A 17,019-nucleotide genomic window follows, 5' to 3' on the forward strand; every position below is an offset into this window, starting at 1 on the left:
ATAAATTTTAAGAGTTTGGGATTTCAGAATTGTGGATGTGAGGCTGTAGATGTAGACCAGCATATTGAGACCCTGTATAGTATTTTCATGCTAAAATGGGTTCCCCACATTCCAGGTTAGAAATCACTGATTTAACCTGTTTGTTTAAAACATCTACTTTTCTTCTTTTCAGCATAGCTAGCATTAATGAACTATATACTGTGTATCAACCCCTGTGCTAAGCTTTTTAAGTATACAGGTAAAAACTACTATTTGCCTCATTTTATAAGTGAGAAACAGCTTCCCAAGTGGCGCTGGTGGTAAAGAACCTGCCTGCTAATGCAGGAAACATGAGAGACGCAGGTTCGATCCATGAGTTGGGAAGATGTTTGGAGGAGGGCATGGCAACCCACTTCAGTATTCTTGCCTGGAGAATCGCATGGACAGAGGAGCCTGGTGGGTTATGGTCCATAGGGTCACAAAGAGTCGGACACGACTGAAGCGACTTAGCACTCATATGCACACATATGAATGAGAAAGTGGATTTAAAGAGAGGGTTAACTACTTGCCCACACAGCTCATCAGTGGATAGGCTGGATTCAAACAGAAGCTGCCTCACAACCAGATGCCCTGCTGTGGACCTTCTGGTCACCCTGACTTCATGGAGTTCAAGATAAGCATTCTTCAGTTCAGTTGCTCAGTCGTGTCCGACTCTTTGCAACCCCATGAATCACAGCATGCCAGGCCTCCCTGTCCATCATCAACTCCCGGAGTTCACTCAAACTCATGTCCATTGAGTCGGTGATGCCATCCACCCATCTCATCCTCTGTCGTCCCCTTGTCCTCCTGCCCCCAATCCCTCTCAGCATAAGGATCTTTTCCAATGAGTCAGCTCTTCGCATGAGGTGGCCAAGTATTGGAGTTTCAGCTTTAGCATTCTTAGTCTTGCCAAATTTCTTCATGATGTTGAGCCAAAGTGTCTGTTATTCAAGTGAATGTAAAAAAATTCCTCTGGGTACTACTCCCTCATTGTTTAAAAAAAAAAGAAAAAAAGGCTGGCTATAAGTAGCAAACATATAACTGATACTTGTATAATGGAGTAATTTATTTCCTCAGCTAAACCAATGTTATATATATTTGTAATGTGAGATCAAGTGATTCCAGATAATTTAAAAATTATGTAGTTGCACTAACTTGCCTTGATTTCTTTTGAAGAACCAGGATCCAAGGGGTACTATTCCCTGACGGATGAGAGCAGGAATGGAAGAGAACAATCTGAAACAGGTACTGTCACAGATGATATGTGGGTTTTCACACTTACCTTTTTCAAAAACCTCTTAGTTTCTGGAATTTTTTTAAGCCAGGTGGAAGTTGATCAAATGTTTTTGTGATGACCAAATTTTGAAACTCTTTCAGAATTATCAAATATAGTAGTGATCTTTTGGGAATAAGGAGTTAGTTGTGTAAGAATAATAAAGCTACATTAAAAAAATAAATCCTTGCAGAGGGCTACACTACGGCTTTAACTGAAGACAGTGTTTTGGACCTTACCAAGCTTATGTGAAAGCTTCAAATTATGAAATGTAGAGTAGCTGAATTATAACACATATTCATTTTATGATATAAAAGCAGATAATATGGACATGAAGGTTAAGATATGAAAATGACATATACACTAAAACAAATCACAACAGAAACAGGCTTTATTTCAACCAGACAAGAGTATACTTTCATTGACATCAACTTCTTCAAGACTTGAAGACATGGAAATTAAAGATGGTGCCCAGAAGGCAAAGAAGGAAAGTTTCATCATGGAACAATGGTACTGCCCTTCAAAAATCCCTTTCGACAATATGCTCAATTCAAAAGATTAATTAGTTCTAAATCATTAGATCTCATGTATTTCAATATTTGTACAAAGCTCTCATTTTAAAGTTACCCATCGGTCCCAATGATATCTTTCAAACAGAAAAAAAATATATAGATCAGTATCATAATTTTTTTTTAATTTTAGAAAGTGGGATTGAAATACAGTTTTCAGTCTAAAATATATTAAATTAAAAAGTTTGTTATTATTTAAGAGGCATTGTTACAAAGCTCCTAGGTACATACATGTACAAAACACAGATATTACTACATGACACCTCAACCCACGACTTCTAAACATCCCAGTGTGAACATCCATCTACCGGGAGACTTTCCCGTAAATCCCAGCATCTTGCACAGTATTTGCTGCCACTCATATGCTCTGCATGGACGAGGACATTTAATCAGAGAGCATTTCAATGTAATATTATAACCGAACATAAAAGAAATTCAATGCAACACTTTATGTTCATAAGGGTGATGACACAATTGCATATGTTAATAATTTTCAACTTTTGCCAGACTCACTAAATTCACGAACACTTCTTCAGAGTTTCCTCTTCAAGGGCACTTTTGAGAGCTTTAGATCTCATGCTTAACTTTGTGTTGAGTTGGTCAGCACCTTGATTAATATGAACAACGACATTAAAGAACGAATGTGTTGCGGGGGTGGGGGGGGGGAGTCATCCGAGGACAGAAACAGGGAAGGATTCTTTTTCCATAAGACAGTCAAACAGAAAAAACAAGACCGAAAAAAGGTAAACAAACAAACAAACAAAATAGTGTTCACAGTAAAACATGCCAGATTTGTAGTTTCATTTGAAACCAACAGCAAATCATGAAACGTCATGAAAAATATGTCAAGGTAAAATCTTCTAGAGTCATTACTAAATGAAATTAAAAATTATCACACTGATCAGTAAACCCCAGAAGAAAAATAACCAGCACTTACATTTCAGGTCCTTCTTTAAACATCATTCAATTTTTCAAAGTCAATGCATAAAATTGGTAGGTTTGGCCACGCTGCACAAATGTTTTTCTTTTTTTAAAAATACAGTATACAGAAAAAACTCTTGTATTCCCCACTTTGAATCATAAGCTCAAAACCCAAGAGTAAAAGATCAGCAAGAAGGATTTTAAACTATGTACAAATCCAGCAGGTTCATCTGCCATAATGGCTTGGCTTCCATCCCAGTGGCTCTCACCCTCTCCAGCAGCAGAGCTTGCGTCCCTGTCCTCACAGAGGGCTGCTTCATGTCTATGGCTCATCTCTACTGGTCAGCAGGCATTTTGAACAGTTCCAACAGTGCCCCGACAGCTCCAAAGTAACCCTACAACAATGGGAAAACTTCTGTATGATTATCTCTGAACCTTGGCCCAATACCTGCTGTTTTTCATAATTTGAGGAATGCTGCCCATTAATGCTGTGTGTGCGTGCATGCTCAGTCACTCATTCACGTCTGGCTCTTTGAGACCCTATGGACTGTAGCCCGCCAGGCTCCTCTGTCCATAGCATTCTCCAGGAAAAAATACTGGAGTGGGTTGCCATGCCCTCCTCCAGGGCACCTTCCTGACCCGGGGATTGAACCCACAGCTCTTTGTCTCCTGCATTGGCAGGTGGGTTCTTTACCACTAGCACCACCTGGGAAGCTGTAGATAATGAGAAATTTAAAACCTGAACTCTGGTATGAAACATGATAGAATAATAATAATAATGCACTGCGTATCTATTTGCTTATATACATTAAATAAATTAACAGATGTAAAGTGCTTAGAAAAATCTCTAGCACCACAGTATATACTACTACCTTGCTGTTGAGTATTTTTAGGATGTTTCGGATTATAATTATTTCATTTTAATCCTTGTCATGGCAAAATTCACGTTATTACCCCCACTCCACAGCTGAGAAATGGAAGGTAATAAAGTAAATTACCCCTTCAGGGTCACATGCCTTTTCCCCGGGCTCAATCGCAAAATCTATCTGACTCCGAAGTTGTAATGTCTCACGGGAAGGAACTCTAAACTTCTCTCATCTGTAAAATGAAAGAACCTGAAAACCAGAAATTTTTAGAGAAGTTGGTTTCCAAAAGGCAGGAGATGCCTCTTCTCTGGCATTCGCCTGGCTCCATGGTTACTTCCTGAAGAAATGGGTGGCAGATGTCAGAATACTACCCAGCAGGGATCTCTGCCTCCACTGCTAACTGCTAACATTTATTGGGCTTGCTATAAGGGCTTGAAATAAGCTAGAAATTGTTCTAAGAACTTTACATGAATTTCTTCACTTAATTTTCACAATAACTTTATGAGACAAATACTATTATCACTTCATTTTACAAAAGCTAAAACAGAATGGAGTAGTCCTTGACTAAGGTCTCCAAGTCAGTGGGAGCCTGTGTTCTCAACTGCTCTGCTAGACTATTTCTCTTAGGTTCCAAGATACGTGCGTGTGCATGCTCACTCAGGTCCGACTCTTTGCAACCCTATGGACTGTAGCCCACCAGGCTCCTCTTTCAAGGATACTGAAGTGGGTTGCCATTTCCTCCTCCAGGGAATCTTCCTGACCCAGGGATCAAACCAGCATCTTCTGTGTCTCCTGCATTGGTAGGCAGATTCTTTTACAACTGAGCCACCTGGGGAGTCCACTTCTCTTAGGAGATGCTCACTCATCTAAGTGAAATGAATGAGACTGAGTGAGGACTCCAGGCAGGGCAGGAAAGCCACCTTACCAGCCCTCCCAAAAGTTCTCTCTCCTTACCTTCCTCCAGAAAGACCTGCCTAACTGAGAGTGAACCAAGGAGGTAGAGAATTTTCTGAGAAGTACCTACAAGGAGATACAATTTTCACTGGCCATAGAGACTGAGTTTAACACTTAGTAACAAACCATAGCTATCATCCAGAGGCCTAAGACTGTATGAAGGATATGCCTTTATACCCAGAGAAGTGGGTTTCCCCAAAACATTGGGTCTTACTCCCTATCTTACCATCAACTAACTACCTGTGTGCCCCTGTAGATGGCTTTTAATCCCTGATGGCATCCAGCGTTTGTATTCTTAGTCCAAGAGGATCATAACTTAGGGTTGCCAGATAAAACAGATAAATGCTAGATAAAATAACTGTGTCCTATGTTTTTGATTGCTAAATATAGTAACACTAGGGTTTCCCCAGTGGCTCAGTGGTAAAGAATCCACCTGCAATGCAGGAGGCGCAGAAGATGCAGGTTCAGCCCCTGGGTCAGGAAGATCCCCTGGAGAAGGGCATGGCAACCCACTCCAGTATTCTTCCTTGGAGAATCCCATGAACAGAGGAACCTGATGGGCTACAGTCCACAGGGTCGCAAAGAGTCGGACACAACTGAAGCGACTTAGCACAGATATTCAGAAGAGTGTATTTTTTTAAACAAAACTTTACAAGGAAAATCGATTAAGTAGATAGAAAGGGAGATGCTCTGGTTGGGGGAAGGAAAGTGAAAATTCTTTTTTTGTGTGTGTATAATAAAGTTTTATTAAAGTATAAAGGAGATAGAGAAAGCTTCTGACATAGGCATCAGAAGGGGGCAGAAAGAGTACCCCCCTGCTAGTCTTCAGCTGGATGTTATATAGTCACTGCTGCTGCTGCTGCCGCCGCTTCAGTCATGTCCGACTCTGTGTGACCCCACAGACGACAGCCCACCAGGCTCCCCTGTCCCTGGGATTCTCCAGGCAAGAACACTGGAGTGGGTTGTCATTTCCTTCTCCAGGAAAGTGAAAATTCTGACTCCCCATCCTCCCCGCAAAAAAATTATCATCATTTCTTAGCCTGCATAAAACCACAAAAACAAAAACTTTCTTTAGTATTCATGTCTATCATTGGCCTTTCACTCTTTCGTATTTAACTTCCTATTGGTTTATATGCTTTAATCAAACTGAACATAGGTTTGGAGAGCCCTAAAAAACTTACAAATGCATCAGCAACTTTTCAAATAAATAATTCAATTTGGAAATGAGAAAAATGCCACAATATTACAATGGAAATTTATGACACTTCCTGTTCTTCCTGCTGCATTCTATCCGAGGCACTGGGTGCCTGCTATGATAAAGAGCTGCTTTCTACAGCATTGGTTTTAGTTTCTTCCATTTTAAAGTTAATGAATCTAGTTTTGGCTATGCTGGGTCTTCGCTGCCCTGCGGGCTTTCCTCTCCTGGTGAGCCGGAGCTACGCTCCAGCTGCAGCGCTCAGGCTTCTTGCTGCAGCGGCTTCTCCCGTTGAGCATGGCAAACACGCTTCAGTAGTTGTGGCACACGGGCTCAACAGGTGCAGCTTGTGGGCCCGAGAGCGCTGGCTCAGGGCTCCACGGCGAGTGGGGTCTTCCCAGACAGGGACTGAACCTGTGTCCCCTGCGCAGGTAGGCGAATTCTTCACCACTGAGCCACAAGGGAAACCCTACAGTGTCGATTTTAAAGGAGGATAGAGAAGGTGGGAAGAAAAGAGGGCCCCCCTGCTCACTCTTAGAAACCTCCAATTTCTATTAGTGTAGAAACTGGGTATAAGGGACTCTGAATTAATCAGAGCTCTCTACTTCTGTAAACAGGCTGCCTAATGTCTAGCACACTAGCCTCTCAAGGCCACCAGGTTACTAAGAGTAGTCTGAACACTTCTGTTCTCATCGACTGAGTTGTTTATTTGCCAAGGGTCAGCTGTGTTTATCCTCAAATTTGTTTATGACGATTTCATTGTTAATGTAATAATCTAAATGTAATTATATACCACCAAAACCAATAAAAAGTACAAGATGAATGGTCACCTCTATGAAAATCCAGTTAAATTCTTTAAAAAGATGAAAAAAAGCTAGTTAATAAGAAGTATCTGTAATTTCTTGATCTACTTTAAAGAAACAAGCCAAAAATAAAAAAGGTACATAATACTGTGGATTATGGAAAAAAAGACAATTACAAAGCTCCCATCAACAGAACCCATGCTCAAAATTAGGTCTTGGACCTACCTACCTCAAAAAATTGGTGAGCAAATGAACATTTATACATTTTATATTAAAATAGAATGTTGAAAATAGGGAGGTATTTTCCTAGGATCACTCATGTCTTAACTTTTAAAAGAGTTAACCATCTACTAGTCTTGATTGTCGGAGAAGGTAATGGCAACCCACTCCAGTACTCTTGCCTGGAAAATCCCATGGACAGAGGAGCCTGGTGGGCTGCAGTCCATGGGGTCGCTAAGAGTCGGGCATGACTGAGCAACTTCACTTTCACTTTTCACTTTCATGCATTGGAGAAGGAAATTGGCAACCCACTCCAGTATTCTTGCCTGGAGAATCCCAGGGACAGAGGAGCCTAGTGGGCTGCCGTCTTGGGGTCGCACAGAGTCGGACACGACTGAAGTGACTTAGCAGCAGCAGCAGTCTTGATTGTTGGATAAGAGAGCTTCCATTTTATATACTGTTCTTCCTTATCTTTTGCATAAATACAAACTAAGGAACCTGCTCACATGTTAGACAACCCAAAAATGTCCACAGAGGACAGTTAAGTCCATGTGAATTCAACTTACCTCGTGTTCCAAAAACAGAGCTTTTAGCTGTCCTTTGGACCAAAAATCCATGGCGTATGCTAGCAGCTTCATGGAGACCATATTGATTCTGAGAAAATTCCCAACAAACACAACCCTATCAATATTCTGGGAAAAGAAAAAATGAAAGAGAAACAGTGAACCACGGCATAAAAATAGCATTTAACAGACCCAGTGCTTTGTATATCACTGTGCTCCAGGACCTTGCAGAGTGAATTTGTTGTCGTTAAGCAGAATTCTTTCAGGATTTCCAAGAGGAAGCCAAACCAACCTCATAGTTCATTCCACAATTTGCATGGGTGAGGCAGAGACTGATATTGGGCTTGTTTACAGGTATCATGTCAGGTTGCCTTGGGTCTAATATAAAATTCACCTCCCAACATTTCATCTAAATTGCTTGTGCATTCCTTCAACCCCCCAAACTTCCAACTCTAAAATATCATCAACTTGTAAATTATTTTTTTAATAAATTTTATCTGTTTTTAAAAAAAGTTTTTGGTGCTGCAATGGCAGTACCAAATCCCAACCACTAGGCTATCAGAGAACGCACAACCAACTCATAAATTAAATGGTTATGGTATGAGTTATTCATCTAACAAGTCTGGTTAGGTTGCTCTGTTGCAAACACTGGGAATACAAAAAAGAAATGACACCCAGTTTCGCCCCTTAGGATATATGATGAAATATCTGGTTTGATCAATATGTGGGTTACAATAAGATAATGAAAAATGCATTTATATTTTTGTTGTCATGGATATAGATTTGCATTCTGAACACACGCCTCACACTGAACTCAGCCTGTCTGCCACACAGACGCTGCTCACCATCACTCACTCACAGAGCCGGTTGCTATGGTCACTCACATAAAAGGCAACAGAGTCTTGGGATCTGGCATTATTTTCTGTTCAATTTATCAAGAGCAACCAGAGTGTGGGAACATCACTTTCTAACTGTCGCAGATTTCAACAGTACATGTTAACAAATCTATTAACCACAGTGAACATTTTCCCTGGGTAGGGGTATGGGAGGTAATTTTAATGTTTCCACAAATAAGAACTGTAGCCACAAACTGCCCAGGTAGGACTTGCTCAAACTTTCAGTCCTGCATTGCTCTGGCAGGAAGCCAGAAGAAAGGGAAATGGCATTAGAATGTGATAGGTACACCCACTTCAAATAAATTCCAAGTGGGTCAAAGATATAAAGGTTAAAAAAAAAAAAAAGAGACAAAGAAAACATGGAAGAATTCTTTTTAAAAATGTGGAAGTAGAAAAGGTATAACACTCAGACTCCATTAAAGAAAAGTCTGACATTTAATTTAAAAATCAAATATTTATTCAGTATGTTTATCCTATAATGCAGAGAGTATAGAGTCAAAACAAAACAGAAAAGCTAAAACCAATGGCTACCTCTAGAGAGGTTAAAATTGAGGGATGGGATGGCAGTGGTGACTCATTTCCATGTATACTGTACTTCAGAGCTCTGTATTATGTGTTTGTACTCTCTATTCCAAAAAAAAAAGAAGAACGCAAACTTTAAAAGTGGGTAGAGAACTATTTGATAGCATTCCAATAATCACAGAACAATATTTTAGAGTCAGTAAATGTGGTATCCCTCCATGAAATGGCTGGAATCAAAGATCCTCCAATCAGTGATTCCAGGGAGCAAAGCAATGGCTGGCAGGACGTTGGCTACCAGAACCCTGGCCCCAAGTGATCCGTGAGTCATTCATTCAACACCACAGAAACATTCAAAAGGGTTACGCCAACTATTAACAGAATGTACCATGGCGACGCTATACTCCAACAATAAATGGTATTGACACTGAAATAAAAGTGAAAAATAAAAGCAGTTACTCTGTTCATAAAGTGATTATGATACCTGTAAAAAGATTCGCTGGCTCACTGCAGCTCTCTGGAAAGTAGGGGAAACAGCACCTATTACTCTATTGGATGGGAGACATTCCACCCAAGTGACCTTTGAGAGTTTATGGGCACAGCCAACTATACACATACTAGTCCTAGGGCTTGTTTGGCTTCTTAGGAAAACCTTCCTCAAAGGTTAATGTCAAAAAATAAAATTCTCTGTTAAAGTGAATCCCATGACCATGTTGGACTTTGAAAAGGCATGTCTCTGGAATACATACTTTCATCTGAATACCACCCTCATTTAAACTCCAGTCGAAATGGGGGCTTACAAAAAGCATGACACTGATCCCTAGGCCAGTGACAAATTCTGTTCAATACTATAAAAGGAGTGTGTCTCTTTCCTAACCCTAGAGTTCAAAGGCAGGGCTGCCACCCACCTGTCATAAAGGCTGCCTCCTACCCTGTTTAATATTCCACTGTTCAACTAGAAGGGGCTGGAGAGGGTTTCTGCAGCTACCTGTAGACTTCTAACTCTTGATCTGAGTGGTGGCTATACAGGTGTGTGTGTGCACACAGGCACGTGTATCTGACAGTTTGTCAGCTGTACCCTTGTGATTTGAGCCCTCTTCTGTATGTCTGTCACATTTCTATGAAAATTCATATTTTGAAAACTCTATTACTGATGCTCCAGTGCTAAGTTGCTTTAGTTGTATCTGACTCTTTATGACCCCATGGACTGTAGCCCACCAGGCTCCTCTGTCTGTGGGATTCTCCAGGCAAGAATATTGGCATGCAGGGTCTTTACCATCAGCGCCACCTGGGAAGCCCCACTACTGATGCTACAGTGATTCTTTAATACTTTTACTATGACTTATTCCACATCCTAATGCCTCTTTCTTGTCTTCCTAATACAACTCGGTGAGAACTATTCTACTTGATGCATCTTGTATTTCAGAAAAGGTTTCTATTCTTCTCAAAGTAATTTTGCAATGTTTTAAAACACGTTACCAAAGCTTTGTCAGTCACCAACTCTGCCCTTTCTTGTGCCTGGGACTCTGGCTGGCCTCAGCTGTAGCAAGCTCTCTGTGCTTTGATAGCCCTGTACAATGCTGCTTGAACTCCATGCCACAAGGCAACACTGTAAAGAAGCTGAAAGCAGAGAGAATATCGAATATTGCAAGTGGAATGTTTTACCTGCAACTGTTTACAAGGAGGCATGAGATTTCCCCCACAGTTCAATAGGTGTGTGTCCATGAGGTTGGAGAGGTTATAGTATGGACTGTCATTTTTACTGTGTTACCCCGGTTGGATGGTTTTATTTGTCATCACCCAGTGCCTCCTTAAACATAAAACACATACTCCTCTCCCTCCCCCAACACACATCCCTCCTGTTCTATAAGGTATGATTATGAGAAACAGCAGGTTTTCCAAGGATCTGTCATGTTGTGAGGGTCAACAGTTACTGCACTGCCAAAAACGATGTTTATGAATGACAGATGGCCGTCCCGAGGTTAAGGCCTTACCTCATTCAGTGCACACATCCGGGCAATGGAGCCAATGTTGTTGGTGATGGTGACGAGGGTGGCTCGGGCGAGGTCTTCCTTGCTGATGGAATCTCGCTTTTCCTTACTCATCATGTTGCCAAAGCTATGTTGGAAATATTAGCGAGTGTTCAAAATCATCCTCAGGCAGGCCCCATGCTTCCACCAAAGTAGCGGAGAGTTTTATGAATAACTCTGATCAAGCTCAAATGACCTGATTTAGCTATCATGGTTTACAAGCTGACAGGATCACCATATGGATGATTGGCCGCCCTTTTCTTAATAGGGGCAAAGTAGCATGGCTATTAATGGGGAAAAAAAAATTTTTTTTAATGCCTCTAGATATCTGAATGGAACAGGGGAAACTGTTGCAGTTTTCCAGAACCTTCTTTCAAAGCTGCCTTATTTTAAGCACAGGTATCCAAAGCTAAACATCTCAGTGCTTCATCAAGGGCAGGAGATCAAGTCTGAGCTCCAATACCATAGATCCTTGCACCACGCTGGTAGGTTGACATTAAAGAAAAAAACACAAAAAACTAAATTAACAGCCAGGGTGGAGAGACTGCCTTGTGTTTAATCACTAGTGCTCCTAGCTACTTAGTCTCTACCTTGATGCTACCGCAGATCCTTGAAGGCCAAATCGTTCATAGTCTCCTCCGTAAATGTCCTTCACCAGCTTATCAACATTGGTGCTGTCGCCTTTAGCTGCCATTTCCAGAGCTTCTTCAAAGGTCTCACAACCAGTCAGCAAGCAACAAAGGCCTAGGAATGTTCCACCTCCAAGACTGAAGGAACAATAAGGTTTATTTTTTAAGTTTTACTGGAAGACTTTGCCCGTCCAAGTCCCCAACTACATCAAGATCACTAATACGGGTGAATAAAAACAGAAGAAAACTAAGGGGCACTTGAATTAAAGTGCTGGGTGAAAAAGAGCTTTTAGGGTAGATTGGATTGAAAAAAAAAAAAAAGAGGGCAGAGACTAAAAGAAACATCAAGGAAAACTTGCCCTGAAGTTTAAGGACAAAACCCAGAGAAAGACTCTCACTGATTTCCGTTGTGAGACCTTCAACCAGCCGCTGACCTAAGTGCTTCATGCAATCGTCCCACCTAGAAAATGGGGCCAAATCATGAGCTGCTGCTGCTGCTGCTGCTGCTGCTAAGTAGCTTTAGTTGTGTCCGACTCTGTGTGACCCCGTAGACAGCAGCCCACCAGGCTCTGCTGTCCCTGGGATTCTCCAGGCAAGAACACTGGAGTGGGTTGCCATTTCCTTCTCCAATTTGGGTGGTGTGAAAGCAGCAAATAACCAGAGAAATGATTGTTATTAAAAAAAAAATATGTAGCTAAATACAAATATTTAGAAACTGTGTATACATGCAGCATAGTTCAAATCTAGAGAGATAGACTCTATGAGAACAAAACTGAACAGGGACTCTGCCAGGAATAGCCAGTCCTAAAGCCATATCTTTCCTCTGGCCTTGCTTCTCCAGCAGAAGTAACGTCATTGAAGGTTCTCAGAAATTTCGAAAAGGAAACAATTGATGGATCTCATATTTGATTTTTTTTCTAGTAAACTTTGGAAAAGATTATTAGTATTTTACTTACCATCCGATAGTCAAAAAATAGTAACAGAGATCTTAAAACGGTCTCAGTGCTTGAACCATGTTTTAAAAGCTTTTTTTTTTTTTTGTGGGGGCGGGGGTGCAGGGAATTCCTCTACAAGTCTTTTGAGACAAAATTCGAAACCAATCATGATAGTTGAGAGGGAACTCAATTGTATATTAATATCAAAGTTATTTGAGGGGAAGAAAAGCAGATTCAGAATAAAATTGTCAGCAGTGAGCGCCTGGCAGAGAAGAGCACTGATATGGCCATGAATGGGCCTTACTCTCTGTTTACAGAAGAGTAAATGCGTATCAGTTTGTTCCGAAATTCCAAGAACTGCCAGCCCTGGGGATTCCATATGTGTTTGGATACTGGCTTTTAAGAGAAAATTCAAATTGAGATCGAGGTTATTTTCAAAACTTAAATCTAAAAAAAAAAGAGAAAACTTAGGGTAAACTGTATTTGTTGTCAAAAAGTTGTTACCAAAAAGGTAGCAGATTATAGACACACAGTTCTTTAGAATTTACATCTAAGGTATAACTGTAGTATTTCTTAAATAGTGATTCTTACAAAAATACATACTTGATTGAAATGATGTGTCTTCGTAGCAAATTAGGTAGTTAGACACCAGTCACAGCTATCCAAACTGCAGGTGCAGTACCATGAGGACAAAAGGCGCTCCACGGGCATTACCGCCTTGACAACTCAGTAGCAGCAGAAATTTTGGATTTCCTCTAAGAAAGTTTGTGCTTATTTATATTTAACATGGTGCATCATGAGATGTTAGTTTTTAGTCTGCCTCACATAGCTAGCATGGTTTAATGGGAACACTTTTGGGCTTGTGTGACATGAATTTGTCTTGTTTTCTCTCTGTAAGTGTGTGTATATGTGTGTGTGTGTGCGTGTTTATATATATATATATATATATGTATATATAAAAATAAAGCTTAGCTCCCATTTCTAGTTTCTACCTTTCATCCACACTAATATCCTGTCTTTGAAATCAGGTATTTGTATTCCTCAAGGTGTTCAGCAACTGACTCCAAACATATAAGCACTTAAAGGCACTGGCTGACTTAGAAAGAAGGCAACTCATCATCTGATGTGTTGGTATGAGTGAAAAGGGACGAGGGTTTTGTATGACTGGAAAATGACGGGTGACTGACAAAGAATCGGTGCTGAATGGGGAAAGCAAGCATGCGTTGGCACAGCTGGGACACTGCAGGTGGGAGGGAAGACTGTACAGTCGCAGAAGAGCACTTTATTAACATCCTCAACCTGCCCCCCGTCATCCAGTCTAGTGATTCTCTCGCTCATCACCAGATGCATGTTTGTTTCAGCAGACACATAGCAAAATCCTCAGCAAATCAGAGACCAAAACATCATTCTTTTTTTTTAAAAACCCAACAAATGTGTAGTGAGGAATTTCAGGAAGAAACTAAAAGAATCCAATTACATGAATGCTCATGCCCTTAAAATAGATTCCAAAAGAATGAAATAAGCTGCACTGGTCATTTCACTGAAGCTTGAAAAGTCTCTACTTTCCTCTTTTCATAGATTACACATTTAGAAGCTGTTAAGTTCTGCTTTTTTTTTTTTTTCCATTGACTGCTATGATTGGAGTTGTGTCAACAGAAATGAAATGTTGCTACGAATCTAGGATGCAGTAAAATTATACATCTGTGATCTCTGGAATTACTATGATAAAAGGATTATGATTTGCTGAAGGCTCAGATTATGGTTAGCATTTTTTAGGAATAAAATTTTTTAATCAAGGTATATATATGTATTTTTAAACATAATATCATTGTGCAATTAATAGACTGCAGTATAGTGTAAACACAACTTTTAAATGCACTGGGAAACCAAAAGATTTATGTGATCCGCTTTATTGTGATACTGGCTTTATTGCAGCAGTCTGGAACTGATCCTGCAATTTCTCTGAGGTATGCCTATAGTTTATAGATAAGTGGTTTTGTAACTTGGATCAAAAACAAAACAAAAAACCTCTGGCAGAATAACTGGTTGGACAAAGAAGACCTGGGGTCCAGAGACTTGGTATTTTGTTCCCCTCCCCAGCCTGTGGCAGCCTTGGAAAGGGCTCTCTCATAACCTTCAGTCTCCTGCAATACCTTTCCAAAACTACTGGCTAAAGGGAGCCTGTCAGAAAGCTTGGGCATCCAAACAGTATTCGCTGATTGCAAAGCACTGGTCATTAACCAGCATTTACCAGTCATTGGAATTTATAGACATTACTGCACATATACCAGATACCAACATCACAGTTTGGCTCATTATTCAAAGACAACCAGATCCTTGGAACCTCCAAGGTTGAGAGCATGTACCTGTGATATAAATCGTGACTTTGTTTAGTGTTAATCAACAAAACTATAAATATCTCTAATTGTGGACAACGGTTAGTTTGTTGTTACCTTGGGACTAGCTGTACCAATTCGATGGCCCCTTTTGGGAGGAAGCCTGTAGTTGAAGATTATACCTTTCTCAGGAGATCACTCTCTCCAGGTAAACCCAGCCTAGCCAAAATATTTACTTGTCTCTGATACTTCTGACAGGCCTAATGAGGCTATGGGGCCTCATTAGTTGTGATTCTTCAGCTTAGTGCTGTATTCTTAGTAAGAAAGTGTGTTGCCTGGAGGCAGTTTACACACACACAAAGCAGGATCAGTCAGGATGTGTGTACCAGGGTTTCCTTATACCACTAACTGTTAACATTTGGGACTTGACACGTTCTTGCTGTAGGGAGCTATTGTAGGATAGTTAGCAACACCCTTGGTCACTAGATGCCAGTATCACTGAATCTCCAGTTGTGAAAATCAAAAAACAGTGTCTTCAAAAATTGTCAAACCTCCCTCCCCTGAGGGGCTCAATCTTCCCTTCCCCAGTGGTGAACCACTGATTTATGCAGACAAGGCATGTTAATACAGGAGAAAAGCAGTGCTCGCCTCCTTATGGGTGAGTAGGATTACAGAGTGTCAGTACTGGAGAGGCAGGTACAAATTAAGAAACAACTCACTTTGTGGCACAAACAAGGATACTGAGGCTCAGGGGAGTTACATGATATCTTCGTCTATCAAAAACAACACTTTCAACATCATGTCTCAAAGCACATGTCACACAGTGCTAGCTCCTTAAATCGTTCCTCCAAAAATGGGTTCTTGTGGTCCAATAAGAAACTTCATTCTAATCCTCTTACAAGTAAAGAAAACCCTTGTAATTTTGTTTACACTATGATCTCTCAAAGACTTCTGACCCTGTATCTTTGCTCCGTGTTGAATCCCCATTAACCGGAAGCTGAGCCCACGTGCCCATAGGGTGTGTATACACAAAGAAACACTCACTCCACCCCACTGCCATCACAGGGCTGTTAGCCTATCCACTGTACTTCCAAATTCCCTGTGAGGTGTGCTGACTATTCCAGTTTGCAGCAGGAGCATTTATCTGAGGGTAAAAAGCACTGTAAACAGTCTGGCTCACTGATTGGAATGACATTATTTCAAGCAATTCTTTCTGTGCTAGGCACCAAGGTAGTTCCAAAGGAAGGGTTTCTCTGCAGCCCTCTGACCATCACAAACATCCTTCCACCTGGCTTCTGGGTTGTGTGACCCTTTTCCCGCACCTGACCAGTTTCCCACCAGAGCAAGAGCTGTGTTTTATTAACCTTTCTATCAATCACCCTGTATAACACATCCAATAAATCCTTTTTGGTTGGTTGAGGAGGTAAGATCTTTCTTTTAAAAATGTATTCAATATGAGTAACCTTTTCAGAAACTGGTCTTTAAGGAAGAGGCCGGGGTTTAATAAGCACAGACAGGTTCTCCTAGTGGAAACCGCATTTACCTGGTCCCTGTAACTCTTTTATAGTTGTCCTTGGAGTACACGGCTAGGATGCTGACACCTGAGCCCATGTTCACCAGCAACATAGGGTACGGGTTATCCAGGCAGTACGGCTTTTTCTGACACAATTCGGGATTTGTGGGATTTTCAAAGTAGTAACATTCCGGCTTGCCGTTGAAGCCAATGGAGTCGACGTAAAGCAGGCCCTGAATCAGACAGTCCAGTTCGTCCAGTTTGTGGAGCTGCAGGTCAGCAATCTGAAAGAGAACAAGCCCATGGGAGGGAGACTGTCACCACCTCAGGGGATGTCCTGGGGGCTTTTCTTTGGTCTTAATGTGTCATGAACGTGAAAGGCATGGAAACATTCTTCTAGCACCGCATTGGGAAATCTTGTGGAGACTCAGTCATTCCAGTGGAAAACCAGCCACTAGCATGTGGGGTGGGTTAAATGCTTGCCGCTAAGATATACCCATATCTTAGTTTTCAGAACCTGCGACTGTAACCTTATTTGGAAACAAGGTCTTTGCATATGTAATTAAATTAAGGATCCTGAGATGAAGAGAGCATCCTGGGTTATCTGGGTAGCCCTAAGTCCATGGACAACTTCCTGATAAGACACAGGGAAGACTGGATGGACGCAGGGGAGAAGGCCACATGAAGACAGAGACTACAGGGCTGCATGACAGGCCAGGAATGCCAGCAGCTACCAGACGCCAGAAGAGGCAAAACATGGGTTCTGCCCAAGAGTCTCTG

At 41.1% G+C, this 17,019-nt stretch overlaps 1 protein-coding gene across 2 annotated transcripts in view; it reads right to left on the reverse strand.

Annotated features, from left to right (window-relative positions):
• Positions 1-1,685: 1,685 nt before the first annotated feature.
• PANK1 (pantothenate kinase 1) overlaps positions 1,686-17,019 on the reverse strand; it is a 57,231-nt gene continuing 41,897 nt past the window's right edge. For both annotated transcript variants that reach the window (XM_068961273.1, XM_068961274.1), the window contains exons 3-7: positions 16,270-16,523; positions 11,417-11,593; positions 10,791-10,914; positions 7,385-7,510; positions 1,686-3,176 (exon numbers count right to left, since the gene is read on the reverse strand). In XM_068961273.1, coding sequence (XP_068817374.1) covers positions 3,117-3,176; positions 7,385-7,510; positions 10,791-10,914; positions 11,417-11,593; positions 16,270-16,523 — 741 coding nt within the window. In that variant the 3' untranslated portion in view covers positions 1,686-3,116. The remainder of the gene's footprint in view (positions 3,177-7,384; positions 7,511-10,790; positions 10,915-11,416; positions 11,594-16,269; positions 16,524-17,019) is intronic.

Source organism: Capricornis sumatraensis, chromosome 23 (genome assembly GCF_032405125.1).
Source record: "Capricornis sumatraensis isolate serow.1 chromosome 23, serow.2, whole genome shotgun sequence".
NCBI lineage: Eukaryota > Metazoa > Chordata > Mammalia > Artiodactyla > Bovidae > Capricornis > Capricornis sumatraensis.